The sequence below is a fragment of the Bos mutus genome, chromosome 17 (genome assembly GCF_027580195.1).
Source record: "Bos mutus isolate GX-2022 chromosome 17, NWIPB_WYAK_1.1, whole genome shotgun sequence".
NCBI lineage: Eukaryota > Metazoa > Chordata > Mammalia > Artiodactyla > Bovidae > Bos > Bos mutus.
The window spans coordinates 69162298-69182563 of NC_091633.1; the positions used below are offsets into that span (position 1 = coordinate 69162298).

The 20266-nt window shown below is 39.1% G+C and overlaps 1 protein-coding gene across 1 annotated transcript in view; it reads right to left on the minus strand.

Annotated features, from left to right (window-relative positions):
- The window catches only part of DCHS2 (dachsous cadherin-related 2), a 316336-nt gene that overhangs the window by 108138 nt on the left and 187932 nt on the right, over positions 1-20266 (minus strand). The window contains 6 exon segments of the mRNA XM_070385628.1: positions 408-647; positions 4071-4914; positions 5985-6142; positions 12211-12310; positions 15171-15358; positions 18016-19032. Coding sequence (XP_070241729.1) covers positions 408-647; positions 4071-4914; positions 5985-6142; positions 12211-12310; positions 15171-15358; positions 18016-19032 — 2547 coding nt within the window.

Genomic DNA, 20266 nt, shown 5'->3' on the forward strand with positions numbered 1-20266 from the left:
AGCTTAAGCGGTGCTTCTCGGACTCCAACCCAGGCAGTCTGACAACAGCATTCTCTCTTCTATTATGCTATGCATAGAGGAAATCAGGAGCCATTTACTTTCTGTACTTATGTATTTTGCTACTACAATCTGAAAAAAAAATGTGATACTTTGTCTATGCTTGTTTATTATCAAGATCGAATCAATAAATTTTATGCTAATTAGATATGTATCTACTATAATAATAAAACTTAATATAAGCAAATGCTACAAAAACTACACATTATACATTCATTTTTTACATGTATGGTAATTAATGAAATATCAGAAATCTGAGATAACTAGCAACTGTTTTCAAATTTCTGGTAAATTTCTGATCCATATTTAATTTTAACATGAATTACTTAGTTGCCATATTTTTGAGTTACCTGAATCTCTGTCCACAGCTTCAACTCTTGTGACAAACTCTCCTGGATTTTTATTTTCTTTAACTGAAGCTTCATACAGGTGCTGCTTAAATACTGGGGCCTCATCATTTACATCAAGAACAGTAACTGTCAAAGTCTGGGATGAAGAAAGTGTTGGTGTGCCACCATCCAGTGCCAGAAGGGTCAGAATGTGCTGACTTTTTATCTCATAATCCAAAGGAGAAGCAGTAGTTAGAAAACCTGTTTTGAAAGAGAAGAAAAGTAATGCATAATATTCTTTGGGGAAGTCATGCTCACTCTACTTTTGCATAAGTTCTCTAACCTGCTAAAAATTCAGAAACTTTTTCTGTTAAAGTTAAATTTATATATTATCTAGAATAAAAGAGAACATTTTTAAAAGTCACCGTAATTTAAATATAAGAATGAATCAGAATTCAGTAATAATCCATCATGTACCATTATTTACTGAGATGATTACATCAAGGATATTTATCTACCCAACATCTATCTTCATTAAAAAAAAAAAAAAATACCACTACAACAACAGAAAGTGAAGAGGAACTAAAGAGCCTATTGATGAGGGTAAAAGAGGGGAGTTAAAAAGCTAGCTTAAAACTTAACATTCAAGAAACTAAGATCATGGCATCTGGTCCATTACTTTGGGAGAGTCAATTCCTAGGCAGATTGATAAGAAGTCTGGGGGTCCCCAAAGAGAGAGGGGTCTGGAATTCTCAAGGAGGAGGAAAGGATAAAAGTTTTTCTTTTTTCCTCTACATTTTTTAGTCTTAGTCATAGTCACATAAGTCACGTTTTTATCTTTAAGCCTCAAACTGATGATTACACAACAAACAACTCAGTTTAAACTCTGTACCAAGGATTATGTAACAAGAATGTATCCTGCTTCAGGACAGTTTCTGGAAAAAACTTTCTGGCTAATCCTGTTATCTTAAAATGTAAATTATGGGAGCGGGTCTAGTAAGATCTTTACAATCTCCAGACATTCTTTTGATTCACTGTAATAACTACTTAAAAAGTATATAACCCCCTTGCTAACACTAGCGAAGGGGGCACTCTCCATCCCGCTTCTGATGTCTATGTCGGAAGCTCTCCCTATCCCTTTTCTTACTTTAATAAAACTTTATCACACAAAAGCTCTGAACGATCAAGCCTCGTCTATGGCCCCGGATTGAAGTCTTCTCCTCCGGAGGCCAAGAATCCCAGTGTCTTTCGTGGTTCAGCAACAACCTTTGAACTTCATGGCAAACAGAAGTGGTAGAAGTGGAAACAGTGACGGATTTTACTTTCTTGAGCTCCAAAATCACTGCAGACAGTGACTGCAGCCATGAAATTAAAGAAAGGCTTGCTTCCTGGAAGAAAAAACTCTGACAAACCTAGACAGCATATTAGAAAGCAGAGACATCACTTTGCCAACAAAGGTCCATATGGTTAAAGCTATGGTTTTTCTAGTAGTCATGTATGGATGTAAAAGCTGGACCATAAGGAAGGCTGAGCACTGGAGAACTGATGCTTTTGAACCATGGTGCTGGAGAAGACTCTTCAGAGTTTCTTGGACTGCAAGATCAAAGCAGTTAATCCTAAAGAAAAACAACCCTAAGTATTCATTGGAAGGACTGATAGTGAAGCTGAAGCTCGAATACTTTGGCCATCTGATGCAAAGAGCCAACTCATCAGAAAAGACTGATGCTGGGAAAGATTGAGGGCATGAGGAGAAGGGAGCGACAGAAGATGAGATGATTGGATGGCATCACCGACTCAATGAACATGAGTTTGAGCAAACTCCAGAAGACAATGAAGGACAGAGCAGTCTGGCGTGCTGCAGTCCACAGGGTCACAAAGAGTGGGACATGAGTTAGCAACTGAATAACAAAGTTCTAACAGTATCCCTCTTTATGTCAAAGGACACTTCATGTGTAAATGTGACCAAGGTACAAAAAGTTATGGTTATATCCTTTAAGACATTAAGTTTTTGTTAAAAAGTTACAGTTTGTTTATACTATTCTCAGTTAACTATCTTTCATATTAATAAAAAATAATAAAGACTTTACAACTAGGACAATAAAATTCACAAATAAAATGTCTCTATCCAACTGCCACTGAAGTACATAATTCACATAAGCCACGTGTTATAAAAACTTGCATACATATATTTGTTACATAATTCCAACTGTCACATTTTTTCTTTTAGAATTGGTACTTGCTTCTCTAACACATGTTTATCCTATCAGAGCATTTCTTCAAATAATTAAAGAGGTTTACTGAGTCATATTTTATAAAATGGCTTCTCAAGAATTGCTTATCATTTTATACTTCATAGACAAAGCCATTGAAAACCTTACTTTGTCTTGATTTAAAAAAATATGAACCTTGTGAGAGAAAAAATAGCCCATCTCATATGAGTATATTCAGTAATTAGCATTTTTATGATGTTAAAAAGATCTGAAACAGCCACTGCAATTGTTCAAGATTCATGATATCTATATTACTGAGACACAATTCTATTTTTATCCACCCTCTTTAACAACCTGAAAGGGACCTTCCTTAGCCATTCTGGAAAGCATTTGAAGCATTGCTGAAACAGATCCTTGGAGACCCGAGCTCTAACAGAAATCAGCAACTAGGTCTGGACTCTCTCTCTGTCAGTTGGGCTTTTAGGTAGTGTGCATGCAGGCCTCAGAATGGAACCATATGTACAGGATTTAATAAATATTTTGATGAAAATTTCCAACAGTACATAGCCAGACTATAATCATGACTTCCAAATCCTACACATTCAATCTCACTTCCAAATAATGTTCTTATTAACAGTTGGACCAAATGGTATACGTCTGAGATTTTTTCCTGTTGTTCATACAGAAATGACTTTATTTTGAGAATGAGATGGTAGTCCATCTCTTTAATATTTTCTGAAAATCAGGGTGAAGGAATTTCATTCAATTATGTGTGTGTGTGTGTGTGAACTGGTGAGAAAATGTCAGTATTACAAGGTTGACACTTTGTATATATAACTGTCCATCAAGCTACATCAAAACTTTTAGAAGACATTATCTGGCAATATGGTGACAGCAAGATAAGAGCAGTGACAGTGAGTGTCACTGTCTTGTGACAATGTCAGTGTCATTTCTGCAGAGTACTGAAGAGTGAATAAATGCTTCCGCCAAAAATAAAATGGTTCAGTTGTGAAAAGTGAGGGTCTTGATGTCCAAATTAATCCAACTATTTAAAAACACATGATTTCCAACTATTTACAAGGGTATGTTTCTATGATCTTAGAGGTGTTTTGATACTAAAGTCTTTGATTAACATGGTTGACCAGTCATGCTCTACCTTGATCTATCTTGGTATACCTCCAACCCTGTGAACACGCACAATGAGGGCAAAAAAGGTGGCTACTGTAAAATGTTCACCCCAGGAAATGTGACCTAGCTACAAACCAGAGATCTATATTAACAAACAGGCCAACTACTGTTGGTTTCCTGAATACAACCTCTATGCCTACCATCTGTATAAGTGAAATGGTAAATCAAGTCAAATTTCCTTAATGCATATGCATCTTGAGAAGACCATTTGATAACAGAGGAAAATGGAAAGGATAAATGCAAGCAAGCAATCTCAGGTTGTAATCAACAGTGACTTAGACGGTACCTGATGACTCATCTAGCATAAAGGCCATGTTTTCATTTCCTGAGAGGAGGCTAAATGTTACTCTTCCGTTCCTTCCTGCATCTGGATCTTGAGCAGTTATGTGATGCACCAAGGAGCCCACCGCAGCATCCTCTCTGACATGGGCGACGGGGAAAGATGTAAAAGTGGGACTGTGGTCATTCACATCCAGAATCACTACCTTCGCCATCAGTGATCTCAGTCGCCGGTCCGTCACGTTCACAGCCTGGTCCGATGCGGTTACTGTCAGGACAACAGTTGGAACTCTCTCTCTGTCAAGGGGAGACGTGGTGACCAAAGTGCCAGATGAGGGGTGGATGAGAAATGGATTCATTCCAGGGTGGTTGGCTTCAATGAAGTATTGTATTCTACTGTTCAAAAAACTTCCATCACCATCTTTGGCATTGAAGATGTGCACCAGAGTGCCAACAGGGGTGTTCTCTGGTACACTTATCACAATGAACTCCTCCCGGAAAGATGGGGAATGGTCATTCTGATCTTCCACAGCAACACTCAGGAAGACCGTGCTATTCACGGGAGGGTTTCTGCTATGGTCTTTAGTTACCACCCTGAGAAGATAATGAGACATCATTTCATAATCCAGTTCCTTAGAGAGGAACAAGTCTCCTGTTGAGCTGTCCACTTCAAAGTGACCATCCTTGTCATCTGCAGCGATACTAAAATGCAACTTTCCACCATGCTGTCGTTGAAGGTGATCAGGTGACTTTATCAAGCTCATTACTTTTGTAGGCTTCAAGTTTTCTGGTATAACTAAATGTCTAATATTCTGAGAAATGACAGTTCTCCCTTTGGATAGTGGTATCACCTGAAATAAGAATAAAAAGGAGCTGTTAATTTGCAGTATTTTAATAATTTAATCAACACAGGTGCTGCTATTCTTTTGGACCCTAATTCCGTCTATTCATGATATGTATATATACATATTACAAATAAATATATATACAGTAATTGATGAGAAAATGTCTTTTCTTTTATTGCCTAATTCCAGTATGTCTCTGAAAATTAAAAATTGCGTCATATCTAGCAGATAAGAAAGTACAGGATTTTCTACTTCCCCGTTTGCTGTAATGGATGCAATGATAGTTTGCTGAGGCCACAGATGAGAACCAAGGTAGTTAGTTCCACAAACTACTCTAAATCCTAGAAACCCTTGTCTCCTTAATGACAACATCTGCATATATTTAAGAATCATGTATCTGTTTATCTGAAATTAGAGACTTGAGATATTATGATAGAATTTTCTCCTAAACCACACATCCTTAGTCAGTTAATATACTTTGGAAACAGAATACTTGGGGATATATATTCCTGATTAGTATTCATATCTATGTTAATATTACTGATTATCGTGTGTTTGAATAAAAAATCTTCCTATAGTCATCTTGTTATTGATGGGTTGGTGTAATTTTTTTCCTACTATCAAGACTTCCCACAAATCATTTGCTCATTATGACTAAAGGGAAGCCTTAAAATATGGATCTCAAGTGACTTTCTAATTTTTAAAATAGTTATATAAACTATGTGATTTATTATTGGCCATTTGTTTATAAATGTTTCTTCTGCAAATTTGCCAGGTCCCTGCAATTAGGAAAAAAGAAAAGATATTTTTTGTTCTTCATTAAAAAAGTAGTATAAATACCCACATAGTGATGAAAGTATCTTGTCAGTAATTTACAAAGTTAAAATAAACATTTATTTAAATATAGTCATTTCTCAAATAGTAAAGTCACTTAATATAATGTACACATACATCTGCAATGCTCTTTAAAGGGAGTATTCACATTTTTAAAGTATCTTCACTCTATACATTTGTATATAAAGTAAAAAAAAAACTTTCAGAGCATTTTCCCCCATTTGTGTGATGTGAGCTATTACCTGAATATTGATAACTGCCTGTCCTTGAAGAGGAGGCACTCCCTGGTCACTGGCTATTACAGTCATCCTGTAAGAAGGTCCATAATCACGTGAAAGTACTCTAGTTGTTCTTATTTCACCACTGTTGGCATCAATCTTGAAGTGATCAGAACTATCTTCTACACACACACACACACACAAAATTAAGAAATTAATGTTAGTTAATAATGCAGAATACAGAGAATTAATTAATACAAATATATCTGTGATCATTTGGGAGATTTATTTACCTTAGAGCTCTGTGAGAATATGAACATAAGGATTATATGAAAAATATAGACAAGAAATGCAACAGATTATAAAAACTTTATTATGGAAATTTTCACATACTAAAAGTTAGACAATGATATAATGAACTTTCACATGCCTATCACTTAGCTCCAGTATTTATCAACCTATGTGCCACATCATTCAGCAACCCCAATCCTGGGAATATATCCTGACAAAACTATAATTCAAAAAGATACATGTGCTTCCATATTCATAGCAGCACCATTCACAATAGCCGGGATACAGAAACAACCTAAATGTCTATCGACAGGAGAATAGGTAAAAAAGATGCAGATTATACACACAATGGAATATCACTCAGCCATAAAAAGACCGAAATAATGCCATTTGCAGCAGGATGGATGGACCTAGAGATCATCGTAAAGTGAAGTAAGTCAGACACAGAAAGACAAATACCATTTGATGTCACTTATACGTCAGATCTACAGTGTGACACAAATGAACGGAACTATGACAGAAACAGGCTCACAGACACGGAGAGCAGGCTGCGGGGGCCAGGCCAGGGCCGGGGCAGGGGCTCGGCAGAACTATGACAGAAATGACAGAAACAGGCTCACAGACACGGAGAGCAGGCTGTGGGGGCCGGGGCAGGGGGCAGGGCTCGGCGGACGTGGGATGGCAGGTGCAAGCCATCATACAAGGATGGACAAATAACAAGGACCTACTGTGTGGCACAGGCAGTTACATTCAATATCCTACAATAAACCATATGGAAAAGGATAAAAAATAATATTTGTTAACTCACGGCTAATATTATTAGACATTCAGATATTTCCCTTCCCTGTCTACTCTTGAAGCAAATCTCAGAAATTGTATCATTTCTTCTGCATATTTTTCAACACACATCTCTAAAAGATAAGGAAAAATATAATTATAGTATTATATATTTAAATTAGTAGTAATTCCTTCATATTATCAAATTTCTAGTTATTTTTAAAATTTCCAACTGTCTCAAATATTTTTTAGCCAATTCAAATTGGGTTTAACATAAACTCCATATGCACATATCTCTTTGGTCTGTCTCTTCCTGTTATCCATTTATTTATTTTTATTTATTTTGCAACTCATCTGCTGAAGAATTGACTATGTATCCTGAAGCTCCCCATGGTCTAGATTTGCCTGTTGCTTATCACCAACATATAGCTTAAATATGTTCTTCTGTCCTCTCTGTTTTCCTTAAATTGGGAGGTAGATGTAGATAATTAATCAGATTCGGGTTCATTTCAGGGGGAAGACTGCTTTTGAAGTGCTGTGCTGTGTTTTCCTTCAGAGGCGCATGTCTGATTGTCTCTTTTTGTGATGGGGGCACCAGTTGGTACACAGCCTAGATCCACTAATGATTCACTAAATGTTATAAAGTATAACATTCTGAGTCTAAGATGCCATCTTCATTTATTGGCTGGAATGTATTACTCAAGAGAATCGTCTTCTTACCTGTTTATTGGTAACCCACTGGGGCAGTTCATTATATGAAAATTCAGGATAAATGTTTGATAGTAAAACTTTATTTAACAGTATTCAAAATAATGGATTGATTTACTAACATCCTTCAATACTCCAACTATGATCATTAAAGGTTTGTTTAGCTTGTTTTAAGAATCATTAAACAGACATTTAAACACATTATAAATGGGTAAATCTATTGCCATTGTTACCCCTAATGATGTTCACACTGTTTCATCTCTTATCATTCAGTTCAGTTCAGTTCAGTCGCTCAGTCATGTCTGACTCTTAGCGACTCCATGGATCACAGCAAAACAGGCCTCCCTGTCCATCACCAACTCCCAGAGTTCACTCAAACTCATGTGCATTGAGTCGGTGATGCCATCCAGCCATCTCATCCCCTGTCGTCCCCTTCTCCTCCTGCCCCCAATCCCTCCCAGCATCAGGGACTTTTTCAATGAATCAACTCTTCACATGAGGTGGCCAAAGTATTGGAGTTTCAGCTTCAGCATCAGTCCTTCCAATGAACACCCAGGACTGATCTCCTCTAGGATGGACTGGTTGGACCTCCTTGCAGTCCAAGGGACACTCAAGAGTCTTCTCCAACACCACAGTTCAAAAGCATCAATTCTTCGGTGCTCAGCTTTCTTCACTGTCCAACTCTCACATCCATACATGCCCACTGGAAAAACCATAACCTTGACTAGACGACCTTTGTTGGCCAAGTAATATCTCTGCTTTTGAATATGCTATCTAGGTTGGTCATAACTTTCCTTCCAAGAAGTAAGCATCTTTTAATTTCATGGCTGCAATCACCATCTGCAGTGATTTTGGAGCCCCCAAAAATTAAGTCTGACACTGTTTCCCCATCTATTTCCCATGAAGTGATGGGACCAGATGCCATGATTTTAGTTTTCTGAATGTTGAGCTTTAAGCCAGCTTTTTCACTCTCCTCTTTCATTTTCATCAAGAGGCTTTTTAGTTCCTCTTCACTTTCTTCCATAAGGGTGGTGTCATCTGCATATCTGAGGTTATTGATATTTCTCCTGGCAGTCTTGAATCCAGCTTGTGCTTCTTCCAGCCCAGCATTTCTCATGATGTACTCTGCATTTAAGTTAAATAAGCAGGGTGACAATATGCAGCCTTGATGTACTCCTTTTCCTATTTGGAACCAGTCTGTTGTTCCATGTTCAGTTCTAACTATTGCTTCCTGATCTGCATATAGGTTTCTCAAGAGGCAGGTCAGGTGGTCTGGTATTCCCATCTCTTGAAAAATTTTCCACAGTTTATTGTGATCCACACACTCAAAGGCTTTGGCATAGTCAATAAAGCAGAAATAGATGTTTTTCTGGAACTCTTTTGCTTTTTTCATGATCTAGGGATGTTGGCAATTTGATCTCTGGTTCCTCTGCCTTTTCTGAAACCAGCTTGAACATCTGGAAGTTCACGGTTCACATATTGCTGAAGCCTGGCTTGGAAAATTTTGAGCATTACTTTACTAGCGTGTGAGATGAGTGCAATTGTGCAGTAGTTTGAGCATTCTTTGGCATTGCCTTTCTTTGGAATTGGAATGAAAACTGACCTTTTCCAGTCCTGTGGCCACTGCTGAGTTTTCCAAATTTGCTGGTATATGGAGTGCAGCACTTTCCTAGCATCACCTTTCAGGATTTGAAATAGCTCAACTGGAATTCCATCACCTCCACTAGCTTTGTTAGAATCTTCTTAAAGGTGGTTCCCAGGGCTTCCCAGGTGGCGCTAGTGGTAAAGAATCTGTCTGCCAATGCAGGAGACATAAGAGATACGGGTTCAACCCCTGGGTTGGGAAGATCCCCTGGAGAAGGGCATGGCAACCCACTCCAGTATTCTTGCCTGGGGAATCCCATGGAGAGAGGAGCCTGATGGGCTATAGTCCACGAGGTTGCGCAGAGTCGGATAGGACTGATGTGACCTAGCACGCACGCACAAAGGTGGTTCTCAAGTCTTTGATATGATCTAGTCATTTTTAGCAGCCTCCTGATATTTGGTTTAACAAAATGTTACAGACTCATCTTGAAGATTTCCTGTCCGAGACCTGGAGTCAGTCATTTCTCCAAGGACTCCTGGTTTCTTCCATGGAACAGTGTTGGGAGGTTGTATTCTGCTCATTGCCTCTGGGTCACTCATTCTTTCTAGGCCATCTTCAGTGGACAGAGAACACACACACACAACTAAAAGACGTCACAAGTTCATATTGATATTTCTAATTCAAATTGATTTTGGTAGGGTTTTTTTCTAGTTTGTTAAATAATAGATTTGTATTATTTGATAAAATCTTAATACTTCGAACAATTCAAAAAACTCAAAGTCTGGGCCAGTCATGACTCTCTTTCTTTCTTTTATTCAGCTGTCAATGAGTCATTATGATACAACAGACACTTTACTAGTTATAGAGGAAATAAAGGCAAATAAAAAAGCACTCCTGCCCTTAAGAAAGTCAGAGTATAGAGCAGGAAATTATGTAACATTTGCTGGTTGTGATATCTATACTTTGATCCATTTACTTCATTCTTATAGGATATAAACAAAGATGTGTGTGTGTGTGTGTGTGTGTGTGTGTGTGTACGTAAACAAAGATATATATGTTCCCATTATATTGATTTTTATCTTGTTATTTTATCTTATATTTTGTAGTTGCTTCTATTTTGCAGTTGGATGGAGTTAAAGGAAGGGTATGAATAACATAATAGACAACACCATATTTTTATATTGCTATGTACCAAGTACCAGATTAAAGACTATTTTTTTTTTTAAATATCAACATTTCAAACTTTCAGAAATATATGATGACCATCCATGGAAACACTTTCAGGTTGGTAAAGTCCCAATATTTCTTCAAAAGTTTTAAAGAAATGACAAAATATAAGTACAGCAGAGAACCTGTGTATACCTCCAAATTTCACTCCCCTTTTTCTTCCCTGTGGACAGCCTCTGTTCTAAAGTGGAGATGTATCTCTCTAGTCCATATATTCATGGACAAGTTCTAGGCTGGTTGTGTTTCTTTCCAAATAATGGCACCACAGAGGATTATAGTGTAACCTGTGTGTGTGTGTGTCTGTCTCTCTGCAGCAGGCTCACTGTCCCTGAACAATGCCCTCTGTCGCCTTGCCAAGCATGAACGTGATTTGCATTCTCATTTCTTTCTGTTTTCAGGTTTTTCATCAATATTTTGTAATTTTCTACACAAAGGTCTTGAATATATTTTACTGAAATTTCTCTCCCTATGCTTTTCATCAAGATGATTCTAATTTGAAAGGGAAACATTTACTTTGTGGGTCCTCCTTTAAAGAGAATAGGACAATATTCCATCCCGGAGAAGCCCCAGCAAGGGAAGAACCATGAAGCCTAAACTTCATGATCTTTGAAGCAAGCCAGACCCTACACCCTATGATTTTCTTTGTTATAGTGAATCAAACCTTTGAAATCCTGCTTAGTTTTTAAAATGCTAGTGATTTTTGTATATTGACATGCTCCCAGAAATTTTTTTATGCTATTGATTCCAATGGTTTGCCTGTAGCATATTTGGGATTTTCCACGCAGGCAATTAACTTATCTGCAGGTAAGAGCAATGCTGTCTCTTGCTTCTCTATGTTTGTATCAAACATGACACAGCAAAAAATGCCTTTTAAAATCGTATAAAGAAACAATGTCAGCTAAAGGTAATCATTGGATCCAATCACAGGAATGCAACACCTGTGCATTCTCGAAGAAAAACATAAACATAAGCCTGTCTCAGTAAAATTCCCACATATACATACATGAGTGTACATATGTGATATTTTGAGTATGATTGACTCTGACCTGAAAAATATTTAATTTTGATAGAGATTCACAGGTGCTTGGTATTTATAATCATGTGTCTTTATGGGGAAGTGTTAATCACTCAGTTGTGTCTGACTCTCTGCAACCCCATGGACTAGGCAGCCCACCACACTCCTCTGTCCATGGAATTCTCTAGGCACAAATACTGGAGTGGGCAGCCACTCCCTTCTCCAGGGGATCTTCCCAACTCAGGGATTGAATCTGGGTCTCCTGCATTACAGGCAGATTCTTTACCATCTGAGCCACCAGGGAAGCCCTGTCTTTATATGTCTTTATACTCAATATCATTTTTTATACATTATTAATAGTGCTTTCCTCAATAAAAGCTGATTTGCATTTTTAGATTATTGAAAATTATTCATTTAAAGTGGATGATTGGTTGATTTCTCTTTAGGACATGAAAAAAATGTATGATTTTACATTAAACTTTAAAATTCTTTTTTAAAAAGGTGATTCTAAAATACAACAAAGTTATTTTGTGTGCAATTTGGTGTTATTTTCAGCATTAACTATTTTCTCAGAAGGAGGCAGATGTTTGGTAGACAGCGGAGAAAATGCTAAAAGCTCTTAATCCTATATGAATAGTAACTTTTACCTGAAGATACCGAATATATAACTTCTGCATTGTTTCCCTCATCAAGATCCTTTGCAAACACAGTTGTAACCAACATATTTACTGGCTGACCTTCCAGAACCTGTCATTAAGACAAAGAATGACAAATTAGTAGGTAAAATTTAAACAAGAAATATCGATGAAACTTGAAAGAACACAATGCTCCTGTAATTTTTAAACTACTTTTAAACCCACACATAATTCAAATGTCTACCATATAAAGGTTATATGAATGTAAATCCATGAAAAGAATCCATATTACATATTTAAATGTTTCATTCAATTTGAACAAATTATCTGCAGCATTTAAACTAATTTTGAGAGGAAAAAAAGGAAACAAAATTCACTACAAAATTTCAGATTTTTGATGCAAGAAGCAACAGTTAGAACCAGACATGGAACAATGGACTGGTTCAAAATTGGTAAAGGTGTATGTCAAGGCTGTATATTGTCACCCTACTTATTTAACTTATATGCAGAGTACATCATGCTAAATGCCGGACTGGATGAAGCACAATCTGGAATTACGATTGCAGGGAGAAATATCAATAACCTCAGATATGCAAATGACATCACCCTTATAGCAGAAAGTGAAGAGGAACTAAAGAGGCTCTTGATGGAGGTGAAACGGGAGAGTGAAAAAGCTGGCTTAAAACTCAGCATTCGAAAAACGAAGATCATGGCATCCAGTTCTATCACTTCATGGCAAATAGATGGGGAAACAATGGAAACAGGGACAGACTTTATTTTCTTAGGCTCCAAAATCACTGCAGATGGTGACTGCAGTCATGAAATTAGAAACGCTTGCTCCTTGAAAGAAAAGCTATGACCAACCTAGACAGCACATTAAAAAACAGAAACACTACTTTGCCAACAAAGATGCATATAGTCAAAGATATGGCTTTTTCAGTAGTCATGTATGGATGTGAAAATTGGACCATAAAGAAGGCTGAGGGCTGAAGAACTGATGCTTTTGAACTGTGGTGTTGGAGAAGACTCTTGAGGGTCCCTTGGACTGCAAGGAGATCAGTCCTGAATATTCATTGGAAGGACTGGTGCTGAAGCTGAAACTCCAATACTTTGGCCATCCGATGTGAAGAGCTGACTTATTAGAAAAGACCCTGATTCTGGGAAAGATTGAAGGCAGGATGAGAAGGGGACGACAGAGGACGAGATGGTAGGATGGCATCACTGACTCAGTGGACATGAGTTTGAGTGAGCTCCAGGAGATGGTGAAGGACAGAGAAGCCTGGCGTGCTGCAGTCCATGGGGTCCCTAAGAGTCAGACACAACTGAGTGACTGAACAATAACAAAAAGGATTCTAGTTTCTTATTCATCACCTTCTAGGGGCATTTTTAAAGGTTTGAAACATGCTAAAGATAATCACAGACTATTATTTCAGGAAAGGTATCTTATTAATTAACAGAAGGTTTCCTGGAATACTGAAATACACATGTGGAACTGAACTCCTAGTTTCTGTTCTATTGCCTAATTAAGCTGTGAAATGTCATACTTGGGGCTTCCCTGATGGCTCAGCAGATAAAGAATCCTCCTACAACACAAGAGCTGCAGGAGATGTGGGTTCAGTCCCTGGGTCAGGAAGACCTCCTTGATGGAGGGCAAGGCAACCCACTCCAGTATTCTTGCCTGGAAAATCCCATGGACAGAGGAACTGGCAGGCTACTATCCACAGGGTCGTAAAGAGTCAGACATGACTAAAACGACTGAGCACACTGTACACATGTCATGCATAAAATGAAATAATATAAAATCATAAGGACGGTATCATAATGCTCCACAGATGGCAGAATTTTCTTTAAATATGATTTTGGAAGATGAGTTTAAAGTTATTAACTTCCTCAATACCTTTTTTGTGTTTTTCAACATGCATATCTGAGCTTAATTTGAATGTTTAATTATTTTAGAGCAATAGCTTCCAAACTTTTTATTTATATAACCCATTTATTTTAAAAGAAGTATGAGTACCTTCAAGGTACATTTATCAATTATCTACATGAACTAACACGCTAATTTATTATGTACATTATAAAACATACAAAAATATGGAAATGAAAAACATAAGATCACATAAATGTAATTAGAAGTTTTTGCATTTACCTGCAAAGATCAAATGTTACAATCTTTGGGTGCACATCAGTCGCAAAGAGTTGGACACGACTGAGCATCTGAGCACACGTGCACCCTTCACTTTAAAACTACAGATTGTTCTGTCTTCAACTAACCAGCTCAAAGATGGTTTTCAGTTGAGCTTTAAAACAAAGAAAGGCATGAATATTACTGAAAAAAAAAAAAATCCATGTCTGAGCACTACTGATAATGAAGTACCGTTATGTTTGCATACAACAGACAGAACCACATTATCATGAAACAACTGAATGTGTGATCCCAAATAGAACATACAAGCATTTTCTTTTTAAAATTTATTAATTTTTTAATTGGAGGACAATTGCTTTACAGTATTGTGTTGGTTTCTGCCATGAATCAGCTATAGGTATATCTTTTCTTTTTTCTAATAATTATAGGTTTCACATTTAGATCTTTAATCCATTTTGAGTTTATTTTTGTATATTACCATATGTGAAGTAGATCACCAGTCCAGGTTCGATGCATGAGACAGGGCGCTCAGGGCCAGTGCACTCAGATGAGCTTGAGGGATAGGATGGGGAGGAAGGTGGGAGGGGGGTTCAGGATGGGGGACACATTTACACCCGTGGCTGATTCCTGTCAATGTATGGCAAAAACCACCACAATACTGTAAATTAATTAATTAAAAAAATAATTGTAGGTTTCTATGACATGTGGACAATTCTAAATCTAAAAATGTATGCATTTCCACACCGACTGACTGGGTAAGTTCATTCTTTTGACCACAAGATGGTGCTGAAAACTAATAATAATACAAATGCTGCATACCACATACCTTGACGTACAGTTCCTTCCCAGCGAGGCACTGTGGGAAATACGGCCTGTTGTCATTGATGTCAGTAACTGAGACATGCACCAGCGTGGTGGCGCTGCGCGGAGGGGAGCCGTGGTCGCTCACCAGGACGGCCACTTGGTGGTGCGCGCGCTGCTCGTGATCCAGGGCCACCCAGCTGATCAGCTCCCCTGAGGAGCACAGAGCAGCGTGAGAGAAGACACCACTTGTACCAGAATTCCGGTGTTAAGAACCCCATCCAGACCAATGCCCAGAAAGGAAAATCAGATACAAAGCTCTAAGAGCACAACTTCCAAAATCACATTCCTTGATAATCTAGCTCCACTGCTGAAAGAATTTTCTGAAGTTTCTTCTGTCATCTTCAATTTCTCATTCTTTATATTTCAAATTATCTACCATGAACCATTTGAACTAAAGAATGTATAAAGTTATTTATTACTATCTCACAAAATATATGTATAGTGAGCATAATGACTTCCCAAATAACTTCATGCTTTACAAACCATATTTTGCATATTCTTGCTCAGAACTGTCTTCTAGACTATGTCCCTCATGTTTCATCCCACAAACTCAGGCATAAAGTTGTAAATGCTTCTACATACTACGAAGGGCCATCTCCCACTGCAGAATTCCACCAGGAATTAATTTCCTCACTGTCTATGAAAATATGAATTTGTGAGAAAGTAATCATGAAGAAACTATTACCTAACATTGCCATTTCTAAGTTTTTTTTTTTTTTTCCCTCGTCTTCCAAATGAAATGACCGTGTGAAAAACAAAAAGTGAAATCAGGAACAAAAAAATTCATATTTGGAAAAGTTGCTGAATTGATGAAGCTAAAATGCAGTGTTTACATATCCCTTTACTATGTCAACTGTATTTATAAAGTATTTACTGTTTGATTCTAACAAAAATGACAAAGACAACATCTGCATTTTTAAAGTTCCAAAATATAATTCTTCTCAGAAAACCCTAAATGCTGAATAGCAGCCTTTCACTTGATGAACCAACTGTGACTGACAAGTAGCAGCTATTTGGAAAGACTGGGAGGCTCAGCCAAGGACGGGCGTGAGGGCGCCATGCAGGGTTCTGAGGAAGAAGGCTGCTGCCAAGGCTGCCTGGAGCCTCGGATGTGGAGAGCACTCGTGCCGGCCACACTCTGGAGGGTGCCCTCAACCCCCGCATTGCCACACCGTGCCCAGCCCTGGTGAAGAGGAACAGCTTGTGAGTGTGTAGACTTCCAAGCCCCTTCATACACTTTAACTCTTCACCCCCCAGAGCAGGCCATGGAGCATGGCAGGATTCTCTCTTCTAGTCAAGGAAAAGGCAATGGCACCCCATTCCAGTACTCCTGCCTGGAAAATCCCATGGATGGAGGAGCCTGGTGGGCTGCAGTCCATGGGGTCGCTAAGAGTCGGACACGACTGAGCGACTTCACTTTCACTTTTCACTTTCATGCATTGGAGAAGGAAATGGCAACCCACTCCAGTGTTCTTGCTTGGAGAATCCCAGGGAAGGGGGAGCCTGGTGGGCTGCCATCTATGGGGTCACAGAGTTGGACACGACTGAAGCGACTTAGCAGCAGCAGCAGCAGCAGTCAAGGTAAGGAAACTGCCCTAAAATGAAGCTTCTTGCTTCTAGCCATGCAACAATTCTAAGAGTGGACACCTGGTCTTCTGAATCTGGGCATTGAACTGACTGTGGGAGAGAGAAGACCATGCGGGGACCAAATGTATATTTTATTTCCAAAAAAATAAATTGCTGAGTGAAACAGAAGACCTAAGAGAACTATTCAGCACATGGAAGTAAAGAGCAAGCAGGACCATCCTGGCAGCAGTGCAGTTTGTGCCCTGCTGGGGGCGCCCAGCTCAGGAGGGAATGGGATCTGAGATGCAGCTTGCCATCTCAGCAGGCCCTGTGTCCTGGGGTAAAGCGCCATCTGCTGGAGGAAGGGGCACCTTTTCCTAACTCACACAGTGGGCACTTAGAAGGTAATTAGAATTGAATTCAAATTGGGTCCCATTACAGTCCATGGGTCACAGACTGAGCAACTCACATACACACACACATATATAGAGCAAAGGGCAACATGTATAAGGACCTCAGCATGAATGGTGCCTCTTGGAAATGTACAAAATGGTAACCTTCTCACTTCTTTTTAGCCCCATGACCTTGGGCATGTTATTTGAGCTATGCAGGTCTCAGTTTCTGCAGCTAAATGGTTGCAGTATAAACACAGTTAATTTGTAGGTAGTTGCAGAAATTAAGGTCCTTGTAAATTTATATAAAATTTAAAATATAATAAAATTTGTATACTTAATTAAGACTTGAAAAAAAAACCTCATGGGTAAATATTTGCCCATTCCCCATGGTTCCTTGAAAAAAAAAAATGAGAATGGGGAAATATATCAAATGAATAATTTTGAAATTTAATTAATGTATGATTTTCTAGTTCTCCATCGATGACATTTATGTTTTATAAAATATTATTTGAAAAATTTAAAGACATCTACAAGTGAAAAAATATTGTGGGAGAGATTCGACTTTACACAAGAGTTTATCCAGTCCAGTGCTCACTGTAGCTCTAATTCAAAACGAGAACCATGTATGGACAGGCAGTATGTGGGTGTGAGGCAAGGAAGCATGGATCATTCTAGGAAAAATTCTTTTCAATTTTGACTTCACTTTAAAATCACAATACTGTCATCAAGTAAAGTATTCACTAAAAACTGCAATTTTAACTATATATTTGCACTAGTGTTATAATTTAGATTTGGGTTTTATCAATTCCAATTTTAAAGCAATAAGTGCAAGCTACAAAATGCTACCTGTATTAGGATTCATCTTGAAGAATTTTTCATCGGACAAAAGGAAATATGATAGCTGTCCATTCTTTCCGGAGTCTCTGTCAATTGCTGTAATTTTGCCTATTACCCCTTGGGGCATAGGACTCTCCTGGACTTTCAAAAACAATACATCGTGCCAGAAGGTAGGGGAATTGTCATTCTCATCCAGGACATGAACAGTTACTGAAGTGCTCGCATTTTGTGACAATTTGTCCTCTGGGATCCAGGCAAACACTCTAAAATTATACATTTGTGTGGATTCATAGTCAAGCTGTCGCCGCAAATAAATCCAACCTGTGAAAGGATGGACTCCAAACGCAGCGGAATCTGTGCTGGGCTCCAACCAGTACACGAGCTGCGGGGGAGCACCCTGCGGGCCCAGTGGGCGGGCCCGGATGCGCAGGACTGGGGTCATTGGCGAGAGCGACTCACTCACTTCCACTTGATAGACCAAATGCTCAAACGTCAAAGACGGGCTTCTCTCCTGTCGCACGATAATGACTGTCAGCACCAGCAGGGACGCCCGAGAAGGAACGCCGAGGTCCTGGGCCACCAGGGTCAGCGTGCACGCCTGCAGCTGAGCGCCAGACAGGCTCCGGTTGAGGTACACCACGCCGAGCCCAGCGTCCACGGAAAAGAGGCTCGGGCTTTGGCGCGCAATGGAGTAGCGGACGAGCCCGTTGAGCCCGCTGTCTTTGTCTTCTGCGCGGGCACGGTACAAGGCTGTGCCAGGCAGCATGCTCTGAGACACTGTAACCTCATCGGAGGCTTTGGGAAACACCGGGGGGTTGTCATTGACATCGATGATGGTTATATTGACCTCTGTGCTGCTGCAGGTGGGGGAGCTGCCGAGCTGTGCCTGGACGGTGAGCACAACCACCGGCTGCGCTTCGTGATCCAGAGGCTTCTGGGTTCGAACGGTGCCCAGCCATGGGTGAATGGAGAACGTGCCGTCCAGATTGCCAGAGGAGATCCTATAAAAAACTGGCTCTGAGGAATCTGAAAAGAAAAAGAAAAAAAAAAAAAAAAAAAGAAAGGACGAAATTAAAAGAGAAGGCAATCACTTTAGGCTAAAAGAACATACCTACCAGGAACACTAAGAACTGAAAGCACTAACGTGTATCACATACATGGAGAATGCTGTGCAATGTCGCACGTCTTCCTCGGCTCTCTAATCCCTGTTGTAAGTGAACACATGGTCTCTCAAGTATCAGTAGACAAAAGTACTGTCCTGGGACAAGGAGAAAGCCGCGGATTTCACCATCTTCCTTCCCTCTTCTTGAATTAAGTAAAACAGAAAGATATTCAGAAAATAATGTGGATGCCTATATTTGAGGAAGCAAAGTCAAGTATTTCCTACTCCAAGTGATAGTCCCCACCCAGGGGTCTAACCCAAGTCTCTTGTATGGAGGGAGACTCCTGCATTGCAGATGGATTCTTTACCAACCGAGCCACTAGGGAAGCCCCTTCTCTATAATAGCTACTGACAAAAGGCGAATACCATCCCCAAAAGTTAAGGAAAGAAGAGGCGATGGATTAGGTTTAGGGTTAGGGAGCAGGATGGGCTTCCCTGGTGCCTCAGATAGTAAAGAATTCATCTACAATGCTGGAGACCTGGGTTCAATCCCTGGGACAGGAAGATTCCCTGGAGAAGGGAATGGAAACCCACTCCAGTATTCTTACCTGGAGAGTCCCATGAACAGAGCAGCCTGGTGGGCTACAGTCCAAGGGGTCTCAAAGCGTCAGACATGACTGAAGGACTAACACTTTCACTAGGGAGCAGGATAAAATCTTTGAACAAGTAATTCACTTCCAGGAATTTTTCTTGCAGAGAAACCTCTACTAGAAAAAATAACTGTAAATCATTCAAATTGATAGCAAAAAGAAAATGTTTAAATAAAGCATATTTTATACATATAAGTTGAAATACTAGGCAACTTTTTTAAATGAGATGGAATGATGTCCAGTTTCTTGGAAAAAGGTCCTCAATACACAAACTGGGGAAGTAGGGGGATAGGGGGAAGGTCGTTGTAGAACAGCAAATACAGTTGGATGTGTTTTCATAAAAATTTTTTGAAGTCTGTGTGTCTGTGAAATGCAGTTGGTTAAAAGTACCCATTACTTTTGTGATTTAAAAAAGTAGGATAAAAATAATGTTGAAAGAACAAAGAGTAAGCCATAGATTGTATGGTCTCAATTCTTCCATGGAGAAAAGGTAAGATTTATTCAACAC